General features: G+C 39.9%; 1 protein-coding gene across 7 annotated transcripts in view; it reads right to left on the bottom strand.

Moving 5' to 3' along the window:
• CYTIP (cytohesin 1 interacting protein) overlaps positions 1-18,085 on the bottom strand; it is a 66,461-nt gene extending 48,376 nt beyond the window's left edge. Inside the window, exons 1-6 of one of the 7 annotated variants that reach the window (XM_057505565.1) lie at positions 17,944-18,085; positions 16,940-17,046; positions 16,342-16,579; positions 6,696-6,759; positions 5,764-5,914; positions 5,532-5,608 (exon numbers count right to left, since the gene is read on the bottom strand). In XM_057505565.1, the coding sequence (XP_057361548.1) occupies positions 5,532-5,608; positions 5,764-5,793 (107 nt within the window). In that variant the 5' untranslated portion in view covers positions 5,794-5,914; positions 6,696-6,759; positions 16,342-16,579; positions 16,940-17,046; positions 17,944-18,085. Of the gene's footprint in view, positions 1-5,531; positions 5,609-5,763; positions 5,915-6,695; positions 6,760-16,341; positions 16,580-16,939; positions 17,047-17,850 lie in introns of all 7 variants that reach the window. The other 6 variants (XM_036884278.2, XM_057505564.1, XM_057505566.1 and 3 more) reach the window with 6 other exon arrangements.
• Between the last annotated feature and the right edge of the window lie 1,819 nt (positions 18,086-19,904).

Here is a 19,904-nt window from a genome sequence, read left to right as displayed (position 1 = left end):
GTTCATTTGTTCACAATGGTATCTCAAGTTCCAGCTCTCCAGCCTTACTATTTTTCAGTACCTCCTAGTAAAAATAGTTCTTGGATGCTGTTTTCTGACAGAAGACCAAATTCTCATACATATTTCTGTTTTTGCTCTCTTTCTACTCCTTTTCATGTGCTCCAGAGGAGGCTGCTAAGATTTCTGAAGCCTGACACCAGAATCGTTTAGGACTCAATCCTGCTGCCTACTGCCTGTCATCCGTCCATCAACTCAAAAATGAATATGTACGAATGTATTTCACAGCCTTGGCGGCACACATTTTAAAGACTCTGACTGACTTACAACATTTTACCAAATTGCTAGAAATATACACTGGCAAAAAAAATAACCCACAATACTAAAACATAATTACAGAAGAGAAAAAAAAAAAAAAAAGTTCATTCCTTAGGTACTGAGAAAAACTCCTAGATAAAACAACACTAAGTGAGATACTGATTTTCTTTTTGACTGTTGTTTGAAATTAAATAAATCGAAGACACTTTTTTTTTTTGTACTTTTCTGAGGTGAAGTAGGAAAGTAGATCGGATGTAGATTCAATCACGGTAACTGGAATTTCATTGGAAACTAAGATCAATTTACTAAAGCAACAACAAAAAAATCCATTCTACTAATGTGCACACTGAGTTAGCATGCCCTTTTTTTTGCAAGAAGGAAACCTGTTGTGGATCTGGAAGGGATTTCACACTCCAATACATTTTCTCTCTCCTAAGCCCTTGCTGTCTCAGGTGGAAAAATGAAGAAAATGCAAAGTTAATTTAATATACATAGTAAAGTTTAAAAAACACACACAGACATTTCCACAGTCTTTTTGTTCAGTAAACAGTCTATGTAAGAACAGGAATTTGGGATGGTGATTACTACAGTGTCCTAAATGTGCTGCCTAGAAAAATTAGGCCACTTTTCCTCTGGAAGAATAAAATGCAAAGGAAGGAAAAGAAAGAGGAGCATTAAGGGTAAGAGGAAGAGATCAAGGGAGAAAGAGGGAGAAGGAAAATAAGCAGGAAGAGGAAAATGTTGAAAACTCTTCTTGAGTTCTGTGAAGACTCTCAGAGTGAGAACGATGACCTAATCTGACATCAAATGCCTTTTCTTTAAATTAAAAAATATATATATATTGAGGTACATATCATAAAAAGCACAAGTCTTAGCATACAGTTTGATTTTGACATGTGCATTTCACCCATCCTCTCATCCCCTCCCTGTGGCAACCACCAGTCCCGGATTCTTTTTAATTTTATACTTCCTGTCTTCCTGTCCACTTGTTCCTTCAAATCACCTTTCTAGCCACACTGAATTTCATCTGGAATCACAAAAATGAAAAATATGATCACGGTAAAAAACATTCATGGAACGATCCCCTTCCTCTGCTTCATTTTACAGACAAGGAATTATCTTAGGTACAAACAGGGTATTTGATTTGCCCAACAACACACATAAAATTATTCTAAATAGATTAGAAGAAATCAGTTGATTCCAAAACAAAATTACTCTAGGTGTGCTGATCTAAATGATGGTCCTTTAGATCAATTTACCAGTGATTTATAAGGGAATATTTAGAAAAGATATATTGTTTGTCCTCAAGTGTTCAATCCCATGCATATAGAAACATTCCACTTGGAAGACTAAGAGTGTCATTTTATTAGAAGTTGTCACAGGAGTATCTTTCCTTGTCCTTGAGTTTCCTAACTAGAAGAGCTCAACTACTTGGTGAAAACTAACCTTCCCTCACTTTTATTTCATATAGAAGAAACTCAAATATGGAAAATACTTTTAGAGTAGATGAAGCTCCAGGTTTAGCCCTTCAAAGGTTGTGCATATCTGCAAAAAAGATTCAGAGAAGAAATCAGGAAGAAGCTAAGACTTGAATAACGGGGTTTGAATAGAGCACAGGAGCTGACTGGCCATTAGTCTTTTGATTATCTAAAGAAGAACATGACTGACATCCTCATATGTCCAGACAAGAGCAATGTGGTTACTACCCTGCAAGTGACTACTTGAGATGGCACTTTCCAGAAGGGGAAGACCATTCAGCATTAGCATGTGTTGTCAATTTATGGAGTGCCTTTTTCTGAAGTTTTACAAAGTTAGGCAAGGTATCTGGGGAAGAGGGTTGGATGAAATCCAATGACTACATATAGGAAATGAGCATGTAACAGTTTCAGAGCATTAAGTACCCATGAAGCCCTAACAAATAAAGCAAAGGACCAAGATTGTGGGAAAAAGAAACTATATCCCATTCTCTTTCAAAAAGAAAAAATGAGGTGAAAAGGAAATTGCCTTTGTCTCCTACCATTTGCAGAGCAAAAGAGAACACATTATTTGCATCTACAAGGACTCCAAGATACTATCAAAAATTATCAGTTTGTGGGTCACAGTTCTTACCAGAGTAACCTAATTGTCTTTGACTCACTTTTAATCTACGTGGATGTGGTGAAAATGGCTGATAGTGCTTAACAGCATTCAGTGTTGGTGTTAAATATAGAAAATTCACAAAAAGATTCATATCTACAGAGGGTGGAAAACATGGTTACATATGATGAAAGAGTCAGAGAGAGAGGAAGGTGGGAAACGTCTCCCTTCCTGCCACATATTTCATTTGTGAACAAAGCTTGCACTGGCTTCAAAGGGATATCTATGCCCCAAAGCAATAGTTACATGTGTAGTGAGGACTGAAAAGCAGGTCCATTATGAATAACATTACCCCAAAAAGTACATGTTACCTGAAGGTAGTGATGGAAAAATGACACATTATTCAAAACTGAAAACAGAATAACTAAATATTGTTACAAGGTGCAAAGACAATCAATTCTGAACATATAACCTTTAATGTAGAGAAGAAAGACTGGGAAGAAAAAAAAAATCACAAGAAAGAGCTTTTTTTTTAAAGATAACCATTTTATGACTTTAATGTGCAATTTTCTGTGACCCTAATTCTTAGACTAGCTTACATATCAGTTGGATCATGTTAATATAGTTGAAGATGAAAAGACACATTGGTGGTCTCACTTCTCATAAGTGTACCATAAGATCATTCACCTCTAAAAAGAGATGAAGGAAATAAGGGCATTTACACCAAAATATTTAAGGACTTCCCATATCAATATATTGTGTAAACAACCATTGGCATTGCTATATATTGGTGTTTGTGTTGACCAGAGTTGTTAGAGCACATAAGCTCTAACACAAAAAAGCAATCACTGTATATCCAGTTTTTGAGGAAACAGTGCTGTGGTACTTCAACAAGTATATCCCTTAAACATCCTTTGTTAAATCATATCTAAAATATTTGACTTGGAAAATTTAATCAGATTATACACCAAACCAACTATGCATTTTTGTCATACTTGCTTTACTTGTATACACTTTATATACAGAAAAACTTATTGATGTTATTGAGTTGATGATTTGGGTTAAATTTAATTTTTTCTCCAGAATCTGAGAATATTCAATTAAGAACAACAACTTTTAATAAGCAAATGCCTACTATGTACCTGGCTCTAAGCTCAGGGAAAACAATTGTGAAGTTGTTAAAACCTTGTCTTGGCCCAGCAGGAGTCTACAGTCTAGAAAGAGTTCCATAGAGGATAAAGCAGAAAACAGTACAAAGTAGTTCAAGAATACAGAGCAGACAGGTCAATTTCTTCTTGGAATGGAGGCTTGAGTTGCCTTTGAAAGACAAAGTCAAGTTGAGAGAATCAGTATAATTTCAACAGATATGGAGGCCAGGGAAGAACCAACATTTCACATGATTTCACATGTGACTCAAGACAAGAAAACACAGAGAGAACTGATCAGAGATTAGTAATGAGGCTGGTGTTTCAGGAGTATGCACTGCTTAGTGAGAGGTAACTACCAGGCACTTGGGGCTGGATCGGTGAGGACCCTTATCTATCGTGCTAAATAACCTGAACTTGAATCAACAATCAAATGGGAATCACTAATTTTTTGAGCAGATGGATAAGTTAACTAAATGGGAATTTGGGGACAATTGATTTGGTAGTGGATCTTACAAGATAAATGGAAGAGAAAGAGATAAAGATCAGTTCGACTAAGCCCATAATCTTAGAAATAGGCAATAAAAACTTGAACTAGGGCAGTGTCAGTGGGGAAAATGGAGGTGAGTAGAAGTCAAAGGCACTGGAGAGGGATAAAGAATAAGACTTTGTGACTCCCAGATGTAAGGAGCAATGGGTGAGGGAACTGATGACTCTGAACCACCCTGGGGAGCAGGAAGGATGGCAATGCCATGGGTAGTGATGGCAAGGAGCCTATGATTCTGCTCCATTGCACGATCTGATTTCTTTGCCCCCATTGCAGTCAAGCCCCAGCAAACAGTGCTCCATCTCTGAGGTCCAAAAATTAAATCACATTGGGAAATCTAATTCCCTCATTATCCCACAAATAATAATCCTCAGAAGATGTTTGCACTGGCATGTTAACAAGTGTCAAGATTCTCTAACTTTCCAAAAACACTTGCTCTGAAAACCATGCTAAATGTACACCTTGAACTAGACTAGATAATTTTGTGTCTGACTATCCCTCAAATTAATGTTCAATTAGAGAATTTGACCTGAGCATCAAAAGGCTATTATGAAATTCATGTTTCAGTTGCTTCCTCTTCCTGTATCAGGCAACCCCCAGTGGTTACCATGATGTCATACTCTACCAGGGAATCTCACCAGTAGGGGAAGAAAGTGGACAGTGACAAGTAGGCAGTGGAAGGTTGGTTAATGACCTACGCAAAAGTAATAGTTTAGAACAAACAATCAAAACAGAGAGATACTCATACAGAGAATGAACTGATGGTTACCATAGGGGAGTTGTGGGGGGAGGGTCAAATAGGTGAAATCACAATTAAGTCATGATGACGAAGAGTATACAGCATAGGGAATGTAGTTAGTAATATTATAATGACTTTGTATGGTGACAAATGGCAACCTCACTTACTATGGTGAGCATTTCATCATGTATATAATTCTTGAATCACTATGTTGTACACCTAAAACTAATAATGTTGTATAATCAACTATACTTCAGTAAAATGTAATGGTTTAGAGTAGTTCAAATGTTAAAAATAGTAAACCAAATTAAATGGAAAATGGAGTTAAGCAATACTATAGATCCCCACTTGGGTGGAGAAGTCAGTGTAGGCAACATGACAGAAAGCTCCTCCAGGTAGCCAGAAATATTTAGCCAAAGATATTGACCTTGTCTCTCTCATAGTTTCCAAAATACACTTAAATATGAACAAACAAGCTCTTTTTAATTTTTAAATCTGGTTCTAAATTCTTGTAAACACATCATCACTGCACCTTAATGAGTGTTCTAACTCTACTGAGGCCAAATAGGGAAGAAAAGCAGAGTGCTGGGAGCTTGGATGAGCCAGTCAAAACCTCTATGAGGAAAGAGCACAGGCAGATGTGCATGGGAATATGGTGGGGGGAATGGAGGTCAATCCCAGGGGCCAAGTCGGTCTGATTCCCGGTTACCAATTCAAGTGCTGTGGCATCAAGAGAAAGCAGATGTGCCAATGTCTGGTGAGCAGAGGAGGCTTGGTGAGAGCTGCCTAAGAATATCAAGTGTGAGAGCATGGAGGGCAGGACAGAGGGAAAGAAAGAGAACAAAAAAGACAATTAGGACACAACAGGAGTGGGTTCTGAAATAAATTCTGTGAACAGGGCCTTCCACCCTGCCTTCCCATCTCTCTTACACATGGCTTACTTCGCTTGGCTCGGTCAGGAGATGTGTCATTCAATACCAGACCTCAGTGGGCATTGCAGACCTAATGCTCAGTACCGGAGGGCCACATAAATACTCTCCATTGTTCAGGGCCAGCTCTGATAGGCATCTGTAATATTTATTCCCACAAAACCTAAGAGCAAACAAAATGTACCCTTCATACTCAGCCCTCATCTTTTCAACCCTGAGTTTCATCTTCATACCGATTTAACCACTGCCAAACATGCAAGGTTTTTGAGCAATTCAGGTGAGCTTCGCTTGAAAGGGGCAGGGCTTTCTGTGTGGACTGTAGTCCCTGGAGGATGCACAAATTCAGCGCACCTGCTCATACGAAACTGAGCACACAGCACCAGCTCATTTCCCCTTCAGAACCAAAACGGTACTTCTCAGAAACCTATGGATGGGGAAGGCAGCTCAAAAGCAGCTGCTAATTACCCCCAAGGGAATCCTTTTATAAGCACCTTTTCTAGCAATCGCTAGCAATTGTCGCTGGTGAGACTTTACACCCTGGAGTCTCCTTTGAGATATTGGGGAGCATCTTCGTGAGCCTAAGCCACGGTGTCCTCTCCCTCATTAGCCCAGCCCTCCTCCTAACCCTGATTCCACACTTCAATTTCCTGGGTATTAATTGAGAATCTACTGTACATGAAGCTATCAGATTAAAGTCTAGACAGCAGAGGGATGAGCTTAAAATGAAAAGATACTTGTGACAAATCGTTTTTTCCAAAAATGGCCTCATCAAGACAGCCTACCCCACAAATTTTCCTCATTCAGTAGTTTTTGAGAGGTGGGATATGCATGCATTCTCCCCCCTTGAGTCTGGGTAAGCCTGAGTCTGAGACATCCAGGGGCATGTTGTGAAAGAAAGAAAATACAGCTTCTGTCCGGTTGCCGGCCTCTAGCCTCTGAGACACCTTAGCTGATGCTGAGTGGAACAAAGATGGGAGGTTCCCACTGAGCCTTGCCCAAACTGCAGATCTGTGAGCAAAATAAATGTTGCCATTAGTCCAAGCCACGAAGTCTTGGGGATCATTTGTTACTTAACAGTAGATTTCCAGAACAGCATACCCCAGGGTGTTTGCAGTCAGTTCAGGGAAATAGGCATGTTCACAAATGACTGTGTAGGTCAAGGTGTAACACAAGTGCCTTAAGAGACCCACAGACTAAAATGAAATGGATGCATATGTCTTCATATCCTGGTTTGTACATAGATAATTTCTAAACACATTAAAAAATTGTAACAGTTACCACTGTGGAGTAGTCCTTGAGTATAAGGGAAGGAAGGCTTCTTTTTGATTTTTTCTATGCTTTAATTCTTACTTTATACATGTACTTACTTGTGTAACTTCAAAAACTGTTTAAAGTTCTATAATAATGGAAAAATCAATAGAGAGGGAAAGAGCTAAACAGGGGCTGCAGGTACCCCACGAAGACAGGTTGCAGCCAAGCTACTGGGAAGAGTCTCCTTTCCTTCCTCTCTCTCTTAGTTTTCCCATCTGTATGAACTGGTACCAACCTCACAGGGTTTCTGTGAAAATTAAAGTGCTGTCAAAGCATCTGACAAAATGCTAAGCACTCAATAAATATTAGTAAAGGTAGCCAAGAAATCCTGAGCTGCTTAGCGCTGGCACGGCATGTGGACACAGGGCCCCAAGTGGCAGAATCAGACTGTTGCTTTAAGAAGAAAGATATTCTCTCTCCTCCTTATGCAATAATAAGGGACCAGCATTCTTAGGTACAATTATAAGAAGGTGTACACAATGGCTTTGATAACAATGTGAGAACTTCTGCAAATGCCACATTGACTTATATTTTGCAAAATGTTAAAAGACCACTAAATGTAAGCCTTCCATCCCACTTCCCCAATCTGCTTCCCCTTCATGGTTTTCATTGGGTGTGACAGGCTGTCTGAGTATTACAGATGACTGCGTTCCATAGGACGCCAAGATTACTGTTCATTCTGCTTTTGCATCTAGGATTTAACTTCTCCCTGTATTTTGAAACTGGGCTTTGTCTTAATTGTGTCAAAGGGCCACGGAGCTTTCCATTTGTTCTCATACATAGTTTTCCCATTCAAGTTATACAGGATGGGTAGGTCACCCAAAAGAGGGACTGGGGTAGGTTTACCTCTTCTTCCCCAAAGTACCCCATGTTCTACAGAGTTTGTGAACACATGACCTAGTTCTGCAGGTATGAAGGGTTGGAGTAGTCTAAAGGGAAGTTGCCCATGAGATTACATGATGTGAGAGCAAACCATAGTATTTTCATAAGCGACAGAAGTACCCTCTTAAGTTTTGCAGACTTCAGGGTAATGGCACATCATTCTCCTTGCAAAATCAAATGAGTAATGAGCAGTTCCTTTCTGACTCAGGAACTTCTGTTGTTTCCTGTTTGGTTTAACGTATGCAGGTATCTTAGAAACAGATGCAATATTATTTCAGCTCTTTGGAGGTGGCTGGACGTGATGTTTTTTTCTTGTAAACCAGGTGTTTCACCTTATCCAAATTTCTGGCATTTCAGGAAAAATTTCTTATCTCCATTTTCCTTTCTTTAACTTAGAGATGGTATCAGCCTATCAAATGTAAGAGAATGCTCTATACTGACAATTAATTAAACAAACGAACATAGTAAAAGCTTTCCAAAGAACAGAGAAATCATGCTAACTGTGTTCATGAGTCAATTGGTTGAGTTTCACTGAAATGTAGCCACTTTAAATCCCTTTTGGTATAAATTGGAGATTAAATAGACAAAGAGATAAACTAAATAATGAACACGATCTTGCTGATTCCATCAGTGTGTAGTGAATATGAATATATGTGTATATGATTTGTAATTAATATGAAGAGTGGACTGTACGAATTGCACACTCTAAACTTTCATTGATACATTGGGTGGCATTGTATAGGGGCATGAAGCACCCCTAATTAGCTCTCTATGAAGTTCTTCAAGGGAAAAAATCATCTACAAAAATTTCGTGACAACATTTACCTGGGACTTCTGAAAGCTCATTCAAGCCACCAGAGAAGTAAACTGTACACAGGAGTTAGGTAATGCAACAGTCAGCCTCAGCCCTCTTCCAGATCATATTCCTCTCCTTTTCATTGTCTTTAACTATGGGAACATTCTGGAAAAGGAAGTGAAAGGCCATGTTCATAGAACAGAGCCAATGATTCTCTTTGATATCTCCTAAGTCCCCTTGTATTACAAGCCTTTAGCACAAGGGTTGCTTCAATAAGATTACTCAGTATAAGACGAACAGGGTCTAAGAATCTAATGCATAATGTGACTATCTCTGATAACACCATATTGTAGAATTGAAATTCAGTAGTATTTAATATATACATAAGTATACAATATCTACATATATCAAATCCTCACATTGTATACTTTAAATACCTTACAATCAGTTATACCTCAATAAACCTGGCAGGGAAAAAAAAGAAGTCTACTGAGGTCGATATTACTTCAAAACAACAAGAAATAGAGCCCCACTAACCCACGGCCTATAGCTAAGTACACCTTGTGTTCTTAGCCTCCCAGGCCATACCTCCTTCTCCACCATGGAAAGGGCCTCTTCAGTGATCTGATTACAACTAATTTGACACCTTTTCTAATTTTATCCCCTCTAGGAAAGAAATTCCTACACTTTCTCATCCATCTGCCAAAATGTACGCACACACATGTGCATGCACACACACACACAAACACAGCCCCTTGCCTTGTGTAGAGAGTAAAAATTTAAATTTCTTAAGTGTTCTTTCTTATTTTATGTATTCTTACAAAAATTTTTAAAAATTTAATTAAAAAAAATTTTTTTAAAGTAAAACTTTTAGAGCATGCCAAAGCAGCAGTATATTTGCAGGGTTACATAGGAATTGCTGATGTTAATGATGTGGATCTGATAATCCACACATCTCTCTACCTGTGCCCAAGAAGAGCGATTTCAACTACAGCACTTCAGATCATTTTTGTTGTCCAGGAATTAACAGTTCTGAGCCCATAACCAGAACTCAGCAGATAATACAAACAAACAACAACAACAAAAAAAAACATACAGAAAATGAATGCCCAGTGACATTTCTGCCCCAGGATGGACTGTTCAGGCCTTCTCGTGGTATGCTGACCTTAGCATCTAACAGCATTTCTCCTCTGATGGAGCCCACTTGCCCTCAAGAAGACCCTTGGTCCGCCTTGTGTTATGGATTGTCATGCATCAGGCCCACACACCTTTAGGCCTCTCTCCGTCAGGTTCTGCATCGCTTCTCCAGGAAGCTTTTCCTGACCATGGTTTCCAAAGGCCACTCCAAGTGTCCCCATGTTCTGTTCTATGTATATGTTCTGTTACAGTTTGGGGGCATTTTCTTACCACACCATACTGTAATTGGATCTCTCTTCTCTGTACTTTCCAGTAGACTGTAACCTCCCCCAGGGCAGAGTGTCTTTCCTCCTTTTTCCCTTGTATCTCCAGCAAATAGCGGAGTGCCAGGCAATGGCTGGTTTTCTCTCTCTATCTATTAAATGAATGATTGCATGCTAGCTGTAGAGCAGGGTGGCAGGGCTTCCATCAGAGGTACTGGTAACAGGGATTCTAAGAGGGAACAGAAGGACTTATGTGACATGAGTAAAATCCACACTTCTAAAGAGACTCAAGTGACTCCCGAGGCATTGGAACCTACCTACATACATTGCAATTTTAAATTAGCCTTTTACCATTCTGACTTTTATACTTACAAAGCAACAGCCAAAATCATAGCTGTACCAGGAGAGGGTGTGCACCCACTGAAAGATGAACTGGCCCAAGTGACAAGATGTTCCTGAAAACAAGTGTAACACCATTTGCATTTGAAAATCTGCCACTTGGGGTACAGAATTTGGTGGGAGCCGAACCTTTCTTCAGGGAGGAAGCAGAGATGGGAGCTGAAAGAAAGTAAGAGTGGAGGAGTGTGCATTCATGTGCATCATCTCCTTGGCTCTCAAGGCAAAGTTGCAAAACAACTGGGCTGGTGGAGAACCCTGTGGAATCTTACTTAGACAGAGGGGAATAAAAATGCTCCTCATTTCAGTTCAGTGACGACTCAATGGAATATGCAGCTTTAAATGAATCTTGTTTCTCTTCAACTTCATTGGACAAAAAAAATTATGTTCGTGTTTTAACCAAAATATATCAAATGCCTCCTAAAAAAGGGATGGGGAAAAAAAAACATTCTTTCCTACCATGCTTATCCAAATGGTCGCTCACTGCTGGAATATGGGGTTAGGTGGTGGGAGGCAGGCTGGTGCAAAGGAGGCAGAAAGAGATCCCAGAGTAACTTGAGGAGACAGACACTGAAAGTATAAACTCCAGTGTGTGCACCACAGATCCTGTATGCTGAGAACCAGCCTGTAAGGGCAGACTCTGGAAGGGTTGATCAGAACAGAGAGATCCAGGTGAGGCCAAAAAATGCAGGGAAGTAAATTCTCCTGGCTTTGGAACAGAGTCTATAGGTAAGTGATAAATACATCCAACTTCCCAGGGGAGAAACAAGTTTAAGGAAAATAAGTAGACTTCCAAACTCCTCTAAGACTTTTTAGGAGGCAATTGTAACATCATACAGATTAGTTTAACTGCCCTAAAAATCTTCTATGCTCCACCTATTCATCCCTCCCTCCTCCTAACCCCTAGCAACCATGGGTCTTTTTACTGTCTGCATAGCTTTCCCCAGGTCATATAATTGGATCATGCAATACATAGCCCTTCCAGATTGGCTTCTTCCTCTTAATAACATACATTTAAATTTCCTCAACATCTTTTCATGGTGTGATAGCTCATTTATTTTTAGTAATGAATAATATTCCATTGTCTGGACATACCACAGTTTATTTATTTATTCACCCCACTAGAGGATATCTTGGTTGCTTCCAAGCTTTGGTAATTGTGAATAAAGCTGCTATAAATATCTGTGTGCAGTTTTTATATGGACATGAGCTTTTAACTCACTTGGGTAAATACCAGGAAGTGAACTGCTGTATTGTATGGTAAGAGTATGTTTAGTTTTGTAAGAAACCTCGTACCTGTTTTCCAGGGTGGCTGTACTGTTTTGCATTCCCACTAGCAATAAATGAGAGTTCCTGTTGCTCCACAGCCTGGCCAGCACTTGGTTTTGTCAATGTTTTGGATATCGGTCACTCCAATAGGTGTGCAGTGCTATTTCGTTGTTGTTTGAATTTGTAATTCTCTAATGACATAGGATATCGGTCATCATACAAATGCTTATTTCCCAACTGTGTATCTTCTTTGATGAGGTGTCTGTTCAGATCTTTTGCACATTTATTAATGAGTTGTTTGTTCTTTTCTCTTATTGTTGAGTTTTTAAGTGCACTTTGCATATTTTGGCTAACAGTCTTTTAGCAGTTATATCTTTTGCAAGTAACTTCTCCCAGTCTGTGGCTCGCCTTTTCATTTTCTTGGCAGTGCCTTCCTCAGATATGTTTTACATTTTGTATCAATTAATTTTTGCCTCCAAAAGTTAATTTGTGCCTTTCATAAATGTAGCAGGCTATTAGGCGCAAGTTTCCCTGTTAACCCAGAATTGGCCATTAGGGCCCCAATATTGGGACAAAAAGCTGGAGAACTAACTGCAGCCACCGCCTCCTTCAGGCTTACTGAAGAAAGGTAAATGGCTCTGTTGCCCTCAACGGTCACCCCAAACTGTGCCCTCCTCTCCCCAGCCATGTCTATGTGGAAGATGGGAGTGGAGAGGAGAAGTGGGACGTCATCTAAACCATGAGGCGGCCTTGAGGCAGGTGGGAAGGAGGGACGCCGCCGGTGTGTCCTCGTCTCCTCACCACCGAGAGCTTCCTGGCGGCCGGGAGCACACCTGCTGGAAGGGGACGCCAACACTTCCTTTCCAGCTTCAGTATCTGCATGCACAGGGGCTTTGCCAATCACTCCCCAGACGGATTTGAACTGAGGGTAAAAAGAGACAGGGCAAGGGGAAGGCTCGGCCCTGGGCAGCTCACAGGCTTGTGTCCCTGGGCCAAATGAACTCAGGAAAAATAGCATGGATGTGTTATCTTGCCATATTCCAAGAGTGAAGGCTGGTTACTGAACAAGCAGACCCCAGTTGCAGGTCTGACCACATGGACAAGGTCTTCCTGGTGCAGGAGCTTCCAAATCAATGACTGTGCAGGGTGGAGGCCCCCCATGGACCTTCTGAAAACTCTCATGTGGATGCATACCTACGGGGGAGAGGGGCTCAGCCGCCAGTTCACAGTAACCAGAGAAACAATCAAAATCTTACCAGAGGAAGGACGAAAACTGCACTAATAAATGTGGGAAACCAGTCCTTTTCTTCTTCCTTCCTCCCCAAACTGTAGGAGCTGAGAAGAAGGAGAGAGAGAGATGGCATCTCCGAGACATACCATACCCCTATCCTTCCATCCTAAAACTTTATATCTAACTTACAATGTCAAAGGGATAGTTTGAAATTGGATTGAGATTGAGTTTTGATAACACTGAATCAGTTGTGTTTTATTTTTGTTTTTGTTTTTTTTATAGAAAACACTGACCAAAAGATCATGGTATCTGCCCAAGGAAAAGGGAAAGTTGAATAAACTTAAGTTATTGTAAAAGAAAAAGAAAAATGGTTACTTTCGTGTTTATGCCCCAGGTAAGTTCAGACAAGTCAATAAACTCAATAATCAAAGTAAACAAAATAATGCGATATTGCCATTAGGAAAAGTGCTCCATTACAGTGCTCACCAGTGAAAAGTAAGGGAGGAAGACACTATATCTACACTCTGCATTGTATTTGTGGTTTTTTTAGTAATAGGAGACCTTGAATCAAAGAGCAAACTATACAGGATTGTTATGAATGCACTCGGTACTGCAGACTTATGGTATATTAAAGGAGTAAACCTTGGGTTTTAGAATTAGAAAGACCTAGATTCAAATTCTGACATTGCTATTTGCCACCTCTGTGTCCTCTCAGAATCCTCATGGAAAATGGCCTCATGAATAATGCCTCCTGAGAGCATTAGTATAAAGATTAAAGTTCAAATGTGACAAGCATAATACCTAGCAGATGATAGGTGGCCAAAAAATAGTGGATATGTCAGCATTTTTTTCTTCATCATTTATTTATTATTGCCATCTGTTATCATGGTTATTTACCGAGAAGATATTTGTAACATCCAGAGAAATAACAGCACTGGTAACAAAACATATTGAAGTTGAAATTTGGGTTTATAGGGAAAAAACAATGAAAAGTTCATAGTTCTGGGTAAACAGAATTTCTCAAAATAACTAACATTTGGCAGTAACTTAGGTTCCCTAGTTTAGGGACTACTTTCCTGCTGAGAAAAACATATGGCTGTTGGGTTTCAGCGCCCCATCTGTGCCTTGTGACAGTGCATCTGGACTAAAGGGGCCTTTCGGCAGCAAAATAAGGCCCAGAGAGGCTAAATGATTCATCTAGGGACTATCTGGTCCCACCTCATGCCCATCTGTCTTTTACATCCCACATCTATTAACATATTAGCTGTTTCAGACGTAGCATACTTTTAAGTGCCACTAAATTTCATTTTTGTCTTTTAAGAAGGGCACCTAAGTCCTGTTTCCTCCAATTGCCATTCTTCATCTTGGGAGAGTCCCAGGCAACAGCCATATGCCAGCCAGCCCGCTGATTCAGCACAACCTGACATTGCACTGAATTACCAGAAGAGGATTTCATTTCATTACAGTCTGTTTGATTTGTGGTCCCTGCTCTCTTCCTTGACCATTTTCGTCTTCATTCATTTCACTCTCTGTGTGTAGAGTGGATGGCAGGCGTGGACAAATCCCTGGATTTGATGCATATCACTTCATTCCTTTTCAGAAGTTCTTATAATTGTTTTCCTGAGGAAAATCAATTAAACTTTTGACTTAAACACACTATTTAAGGATCAATTATGATTCCAATTCACCGTGCCATCTGGGTTGCTCGTTACCACTCTTGGGAACATTTGTAATGGTGAGAAAGTGTGTCTCCCATCCTCATGTTTATTCATCTTCCAGTCTAAGCTCTATCTTCAGACACTGCCCCTGGACCCAAGAAATAGCCACCTGGTTGGTCCAGCCTTGGCTATGTCTACCCCAGACCATTTTCCTGGCCACAGAGAGCTTCTCACTGACATTTCCCTTCTCTCCCCAGCAGAAAAGATAACATTTCCTAATTGCTTTAGTATGTGCCAATCACTCTACCTAGGGCATTGCGTGTATTATTTCTTTAAACCCCAGGGGGTAGACAATATGGTTCACCTCTTTTCAACCGGAATCTCAGAGAAGAAAAGCACTATGCATAAAGCCACTGGGGATTCAAACCCAGGTCTGCCCCTTCACCTAAGCTGCCCACGTGTCCCTCAGAGCCCGTTGGGTTCTGAACCAACAGTCGTCCCATGAGATAAACAAGCTACAGAAACCCCACACATTTTTCTCAAAAGCCAGATCCTCTCTCCATCTTAAGACTCAGAAACCAGTCCTTAACACTTTCCATACTTAACAGTTTGAGATACACTGCCCTGTGTCTTTCCTCTTTGACACCATTCACGTCCAGTAACAAAACTTCCCTGCAGAGGATGCCCTGACCTCTGGTGGTCTAACCTGGAAGTGTGACTGCCACGACGGGGATTTGAGAGACAGCCTGGCGCTCGCAGCTCTCCTTTGGGCTGCAACCTATCTGATTTTCAGTGGCCTCTGTCTGAGCTCTGATTGCCTTATGCAGGCCTATTTTACAGAAAGCACATAAAAGTACCTAGTTTGCTGACCTTTTTTGTAGCAGCTACAAAAAGAAATCCTTTTTTCAATCAATAAGTGTTTATCGATTGTTCTTTGCAGATGATACAGAGAGGTGGACAGGGTTCCTACCCTTAGAAAGGCTAGTGTGGATATAGATAATAATAAATTCTCTCTCATATAATAATAATAAATGCTCTCTCGCTCGCTCTCTCTCTCTCTCACACACACACACACACACATACATACATACACACATTTCCATGAGCTGCCTTACCCTGTCTCCACACCAGAGTATCAGATTTGAGCTCTAGTCCTTAACCAATTTAAACTTGTCTTCTCACCAGTTTCTTTTCTTTTCTCTTAATAAGAACTTGCCAGACCAATCTCTTCTCTTTTCCCTTCTGCTTGCAATTAACATCCCACTCCTGTGTTTATTGGACCTTTCCAATGAACAAAAATTGTCTGATGTCATAAAATCAACATTTGCCTCGACAGATGACACCCCCACCATCAAATTCACCAACAGTATGATATCAGAAAAAGTAGAGGAGACGTCAAAACAAGAATAACAACAGCGACCTAGTCACCAGCAGAAGTCCAAAATATTTAGGAAAGACCCATGAAAGAGCCAAGCAGCTTACTCATTAAACACTTGCATAAAGAATTCATAGAAATAATTCCCTCAGTATTTTATTTACCTTAGTAGGTAACACTTCACTGGAACTTGTTTACTGTCTCCCTTCCCCCACATCAAAGAAAACAATGCAAGATGAGAATCAACCCCCACATTTCAAACTCAAATTTACCATAGAACTTTGGCTGGCAAATCTCAGACTGTGATTCCTCCTGGTCTCCAGGCCAGAACACAAGGTGTGGTCTAGTCAGCTCCACAGGAATTTGCTGCCCCTTTGGTGCAGCAGGACATTCCCTTTCTGAAGAGGAAATCTGATCTGACCGTAATTCACACTGCCCTCCTCGTGTTTCCTGGAGGCGGCTCCCCTCTGCTTCTTTCAGGATGTGGACAAACTGTCCAGGATCAAATACCTCACAAGGAGAGAAAAAAAACAACAAGAATTCAGTAATACCCATGTGATTCTCAAACCCTGAACAAATGGAAAATCAGGGTTCTTCATTCTACAATGAATCAAGTGGAGAAAGAAACCACTTCCTATCTGGAGTCACTTCCAAGCAAATGTTTTACATGTGGCTTTTATGGGGACACTAAGCTTTCAGAATTTCACATACTGCTTACTATAATCTAACTACAAATTTTACTCTGCTCGCTTTTGTTTTCAGATTAATAATGAGTCCAATTTAATTGGAAGGAAGTTTCCTTCTGTCATTTTTAAAAACACAAAATGCAAGCCCTTTAGTTAACTTAATCTTGTTCGACAAAAGCCAGACTTACCTGAGCTTTTTTCTTTGAAGAGAAGCAGACATTGTTTATGTGGTTTATCTTTTTAACAGAAAATCATGTCAGTTTTTGTCCACAAGACATTCATTTCCAGTCCCTAGAAACAATGTATAGAGAGAGCAAATTTGTCCCACACACAGCGTATAAATACGTATCATGGAAAAATTTCCACCTGCAGAAAAAAAACCTCATGATTTGGTTTGGAAAACAAGTCACTTTAAAGTTGTGGAAAACAGGACCTGTTCCCCCCTTTAAGGCAAGATCTGCTGCCGACAGTCATTCTCATTGTTCTGCACCTGTAACCTGTAAAGTAACCAGCTCTCCCTGCATTACTTCGAGATGCTTAGTGTAAATGAGCAGTAGAAGTTAACATATAGTAATCTCAAAAAGAAAAAAAAATTCTTTCTTGAATTTGTTTGTAAAGGACAGCCTTTCTTAATAGAAAACAGATGTTTCCCAAATCACATTTGAATTATTGAGTTCCTAAAAATAAAGACAATTTTTATAATAATAAATCCATTGAAAAACATTGCAGCCTGTGATTATCTATTGTGTGATAGAATCCCTTTATTTCCCATCACCAAATACAAAAAAAATTTATAGGGAAAGCAGTTATAATAGTGTAAATTTTTAACCATGTATGAGAAATCCGGCTTGTCTTATGAGTTCCTTCTAATAAAATTATGATATTACTACCAGCTATTAGTCAAGGTTTTATATGATTATATAAAACCATATATACACTTTAGGAACCAGTTGCTTTGGCATATTCGCCCAGTCACCCATGTGACACCCTCTCTCCTTTAGAATCTAGTCTGATATATCCTGACAATCAGCCTATCTGTCCCAGTAGCTTCTTCCATGACTGGCCAAGAACCTCATCCCTTTATACACCAATTACCTTAAGAGTCATTAGGATCGGCCCAAATTCCATTTCCCCAGAGTCTCTTAAGAGGCCTTACAGGGATATTTCCAGTGTTTTCTCTGTCCCTACCTTTCCTGTTGGGCTAGAGGTGGCTGGAAGAAAGCAGTCAGAGCGGTGGGGCTGCCCTCTGGGAGATCCGGGTCCGGCCCAGGGCTGGGGGAGGGCACAGTGCAGGCCAGCTGGAGGAGAGAAGGAAGAATGATCTGTGTGCCACTGCAAACATGGTACAGTGCCAACTCAAACACCACTCTTTCTCCCAAGGAGTTCAAAGCGCTATGCAAACACTAACTCATGAACCCATGTAGTCATGGAATGACTATTACTTCATTATGTCCTTAAGATAATCACTGCAAGCAAAGTCAAGAGGAAGAGGAGTCTATTCATTGTTTTGTCATTCCTCAGATACTTACTGAGCTCCTGCTGTGTGCTGGGCACTGGAGGTAGAGGAACAGACAAGACAGACAAAGTCTGTGTTCCTAGACTGCCATCTAGTCCATGCCCTCGTGCTTGCCCAGCTGGGACACTAAGCGCTTAGCTACGCTACTTAGTATACTTATTTGCACTTTATTTTTTCCCCAAATTGTTCAATGCAATGTGCTCTGTTCTTCAGAAGGCCCATAAAGTGCTAAGTGCTGAGCAAACACACAGAAGAAAAAATTTTAAGTTACCTGTAAATCTCACTGCAATGATAGGAATTGGGGAAAATCAATTCAAAGTGCTTTCTTTTAAGATGCCATAAACAAAGCTTTATTGTGAGCATTTCTGTCTCATACAATGTTAGTGGAATTACTATAGGTGGACAAGGAGAGTTAAGATCAGTAATACATACCAAGCAGTTTCCATAAACAATCTGGCTTTTAAAAAATGATTAATCAGATGAGCAAGCATGTTTGGTGAAGAAGAGGGCCTTTATCCATGGATCTAATTCTGACCTCACTTTAATTTTATGTGACAAAATGGCAGGACCATATGGTTATCTAAGTCCAATAGGACAAAAGAAACTGGTGTCTGCTTTTTAAAAATACATGACTTTCTGATCAATCATAAAGGATTTAACCTGTTGTGTTTTTAAGATGCGAGGTTAAGGATTTCTAGTCTGTTCTGGGAGTTACTGGCCCAACCCAGTTTAGGCACAACCAGTTTAGAGGCTGTTTTCAGTTCTCACTCAGCAACTTGCACATATTTTGAAAGTCGTAGGGAATTATACCACTTAAAACCTAGCTTCCCTCCCTAATAACCACTTCCCTGCCTAAACAGAATATAATAGAGGTATAATATTGACCTGCTGCTCAAGTGTATTGGTTAACACACATACCGGTGAAATTCAAGCTCCTTCTCTTAGCAGATAAATAGCATCTTATTTTGGCCCCAAACCTCCTTTCCAAGCCTCAGCCTCAGCTTCCCTATTTCCCCAGCCGCAGCACAGATTTCCATAACTATATCATGATTATCTGGCACCTTCTGCCTTGAAGCTGCTCCCTGGCCCCCTCCAACACACACACACACACACACACACACATGCACACATGGATATACACTTTGCCCACCTGGAACACTGTTCCTTCTTCAAGATCTTCAGCTGACTTCTAATTTTTTTCCTCCATTCTCACACCACTAGTTCATCATATATTTATTTATATAGATATCTAACTAAAGCCTGAATAAGTCATGTATAAAGATCATATCTTATTCCTTTGTAACTTAGCAACTAGTATGCAATCTTTATTGAAATTGAATTTTCTATAAAACATCAATATAGCACCTATTGAGACTGGCAAGGGGATCAATTACACTTGAATTTACTTCTGCTGGAAGCATAAATGAGATTTTTTTCTCCCCTCCCTTAATAAATGGGATGTTTTAAAACCTTTTATTAAGCAGAGCTTCTGAGAACAAAATCAAGTAAATAAATTACTAAGTTAAAAACATCTATTATTCTTTATTAAAGAGCTTCTACATTAATATCAATACCACTGTCTTCAGCTTTTCATGCTTTAGATGACCAATAACTTATGAGGTGGGAACATATT

Source organism: Manis pentadactyla, chromosome 8 (genome assembly GCF_030020395.1).
Source record: "Manis pentadactyla isolate mManPen7 chromosome 8, mManPen7.hap1, whole genome shotgun sequence".
Lineage (NCBI taxonomy): Eukaryota > Metazoa > Chordata > Mammalia > Pholidota > Manidae > Manis > Manis pentadactyla.
Note: the sequence above shows the minus strand (reverse complement) of the source record. Positions and strands in the feature narration are given on the sequence as shown.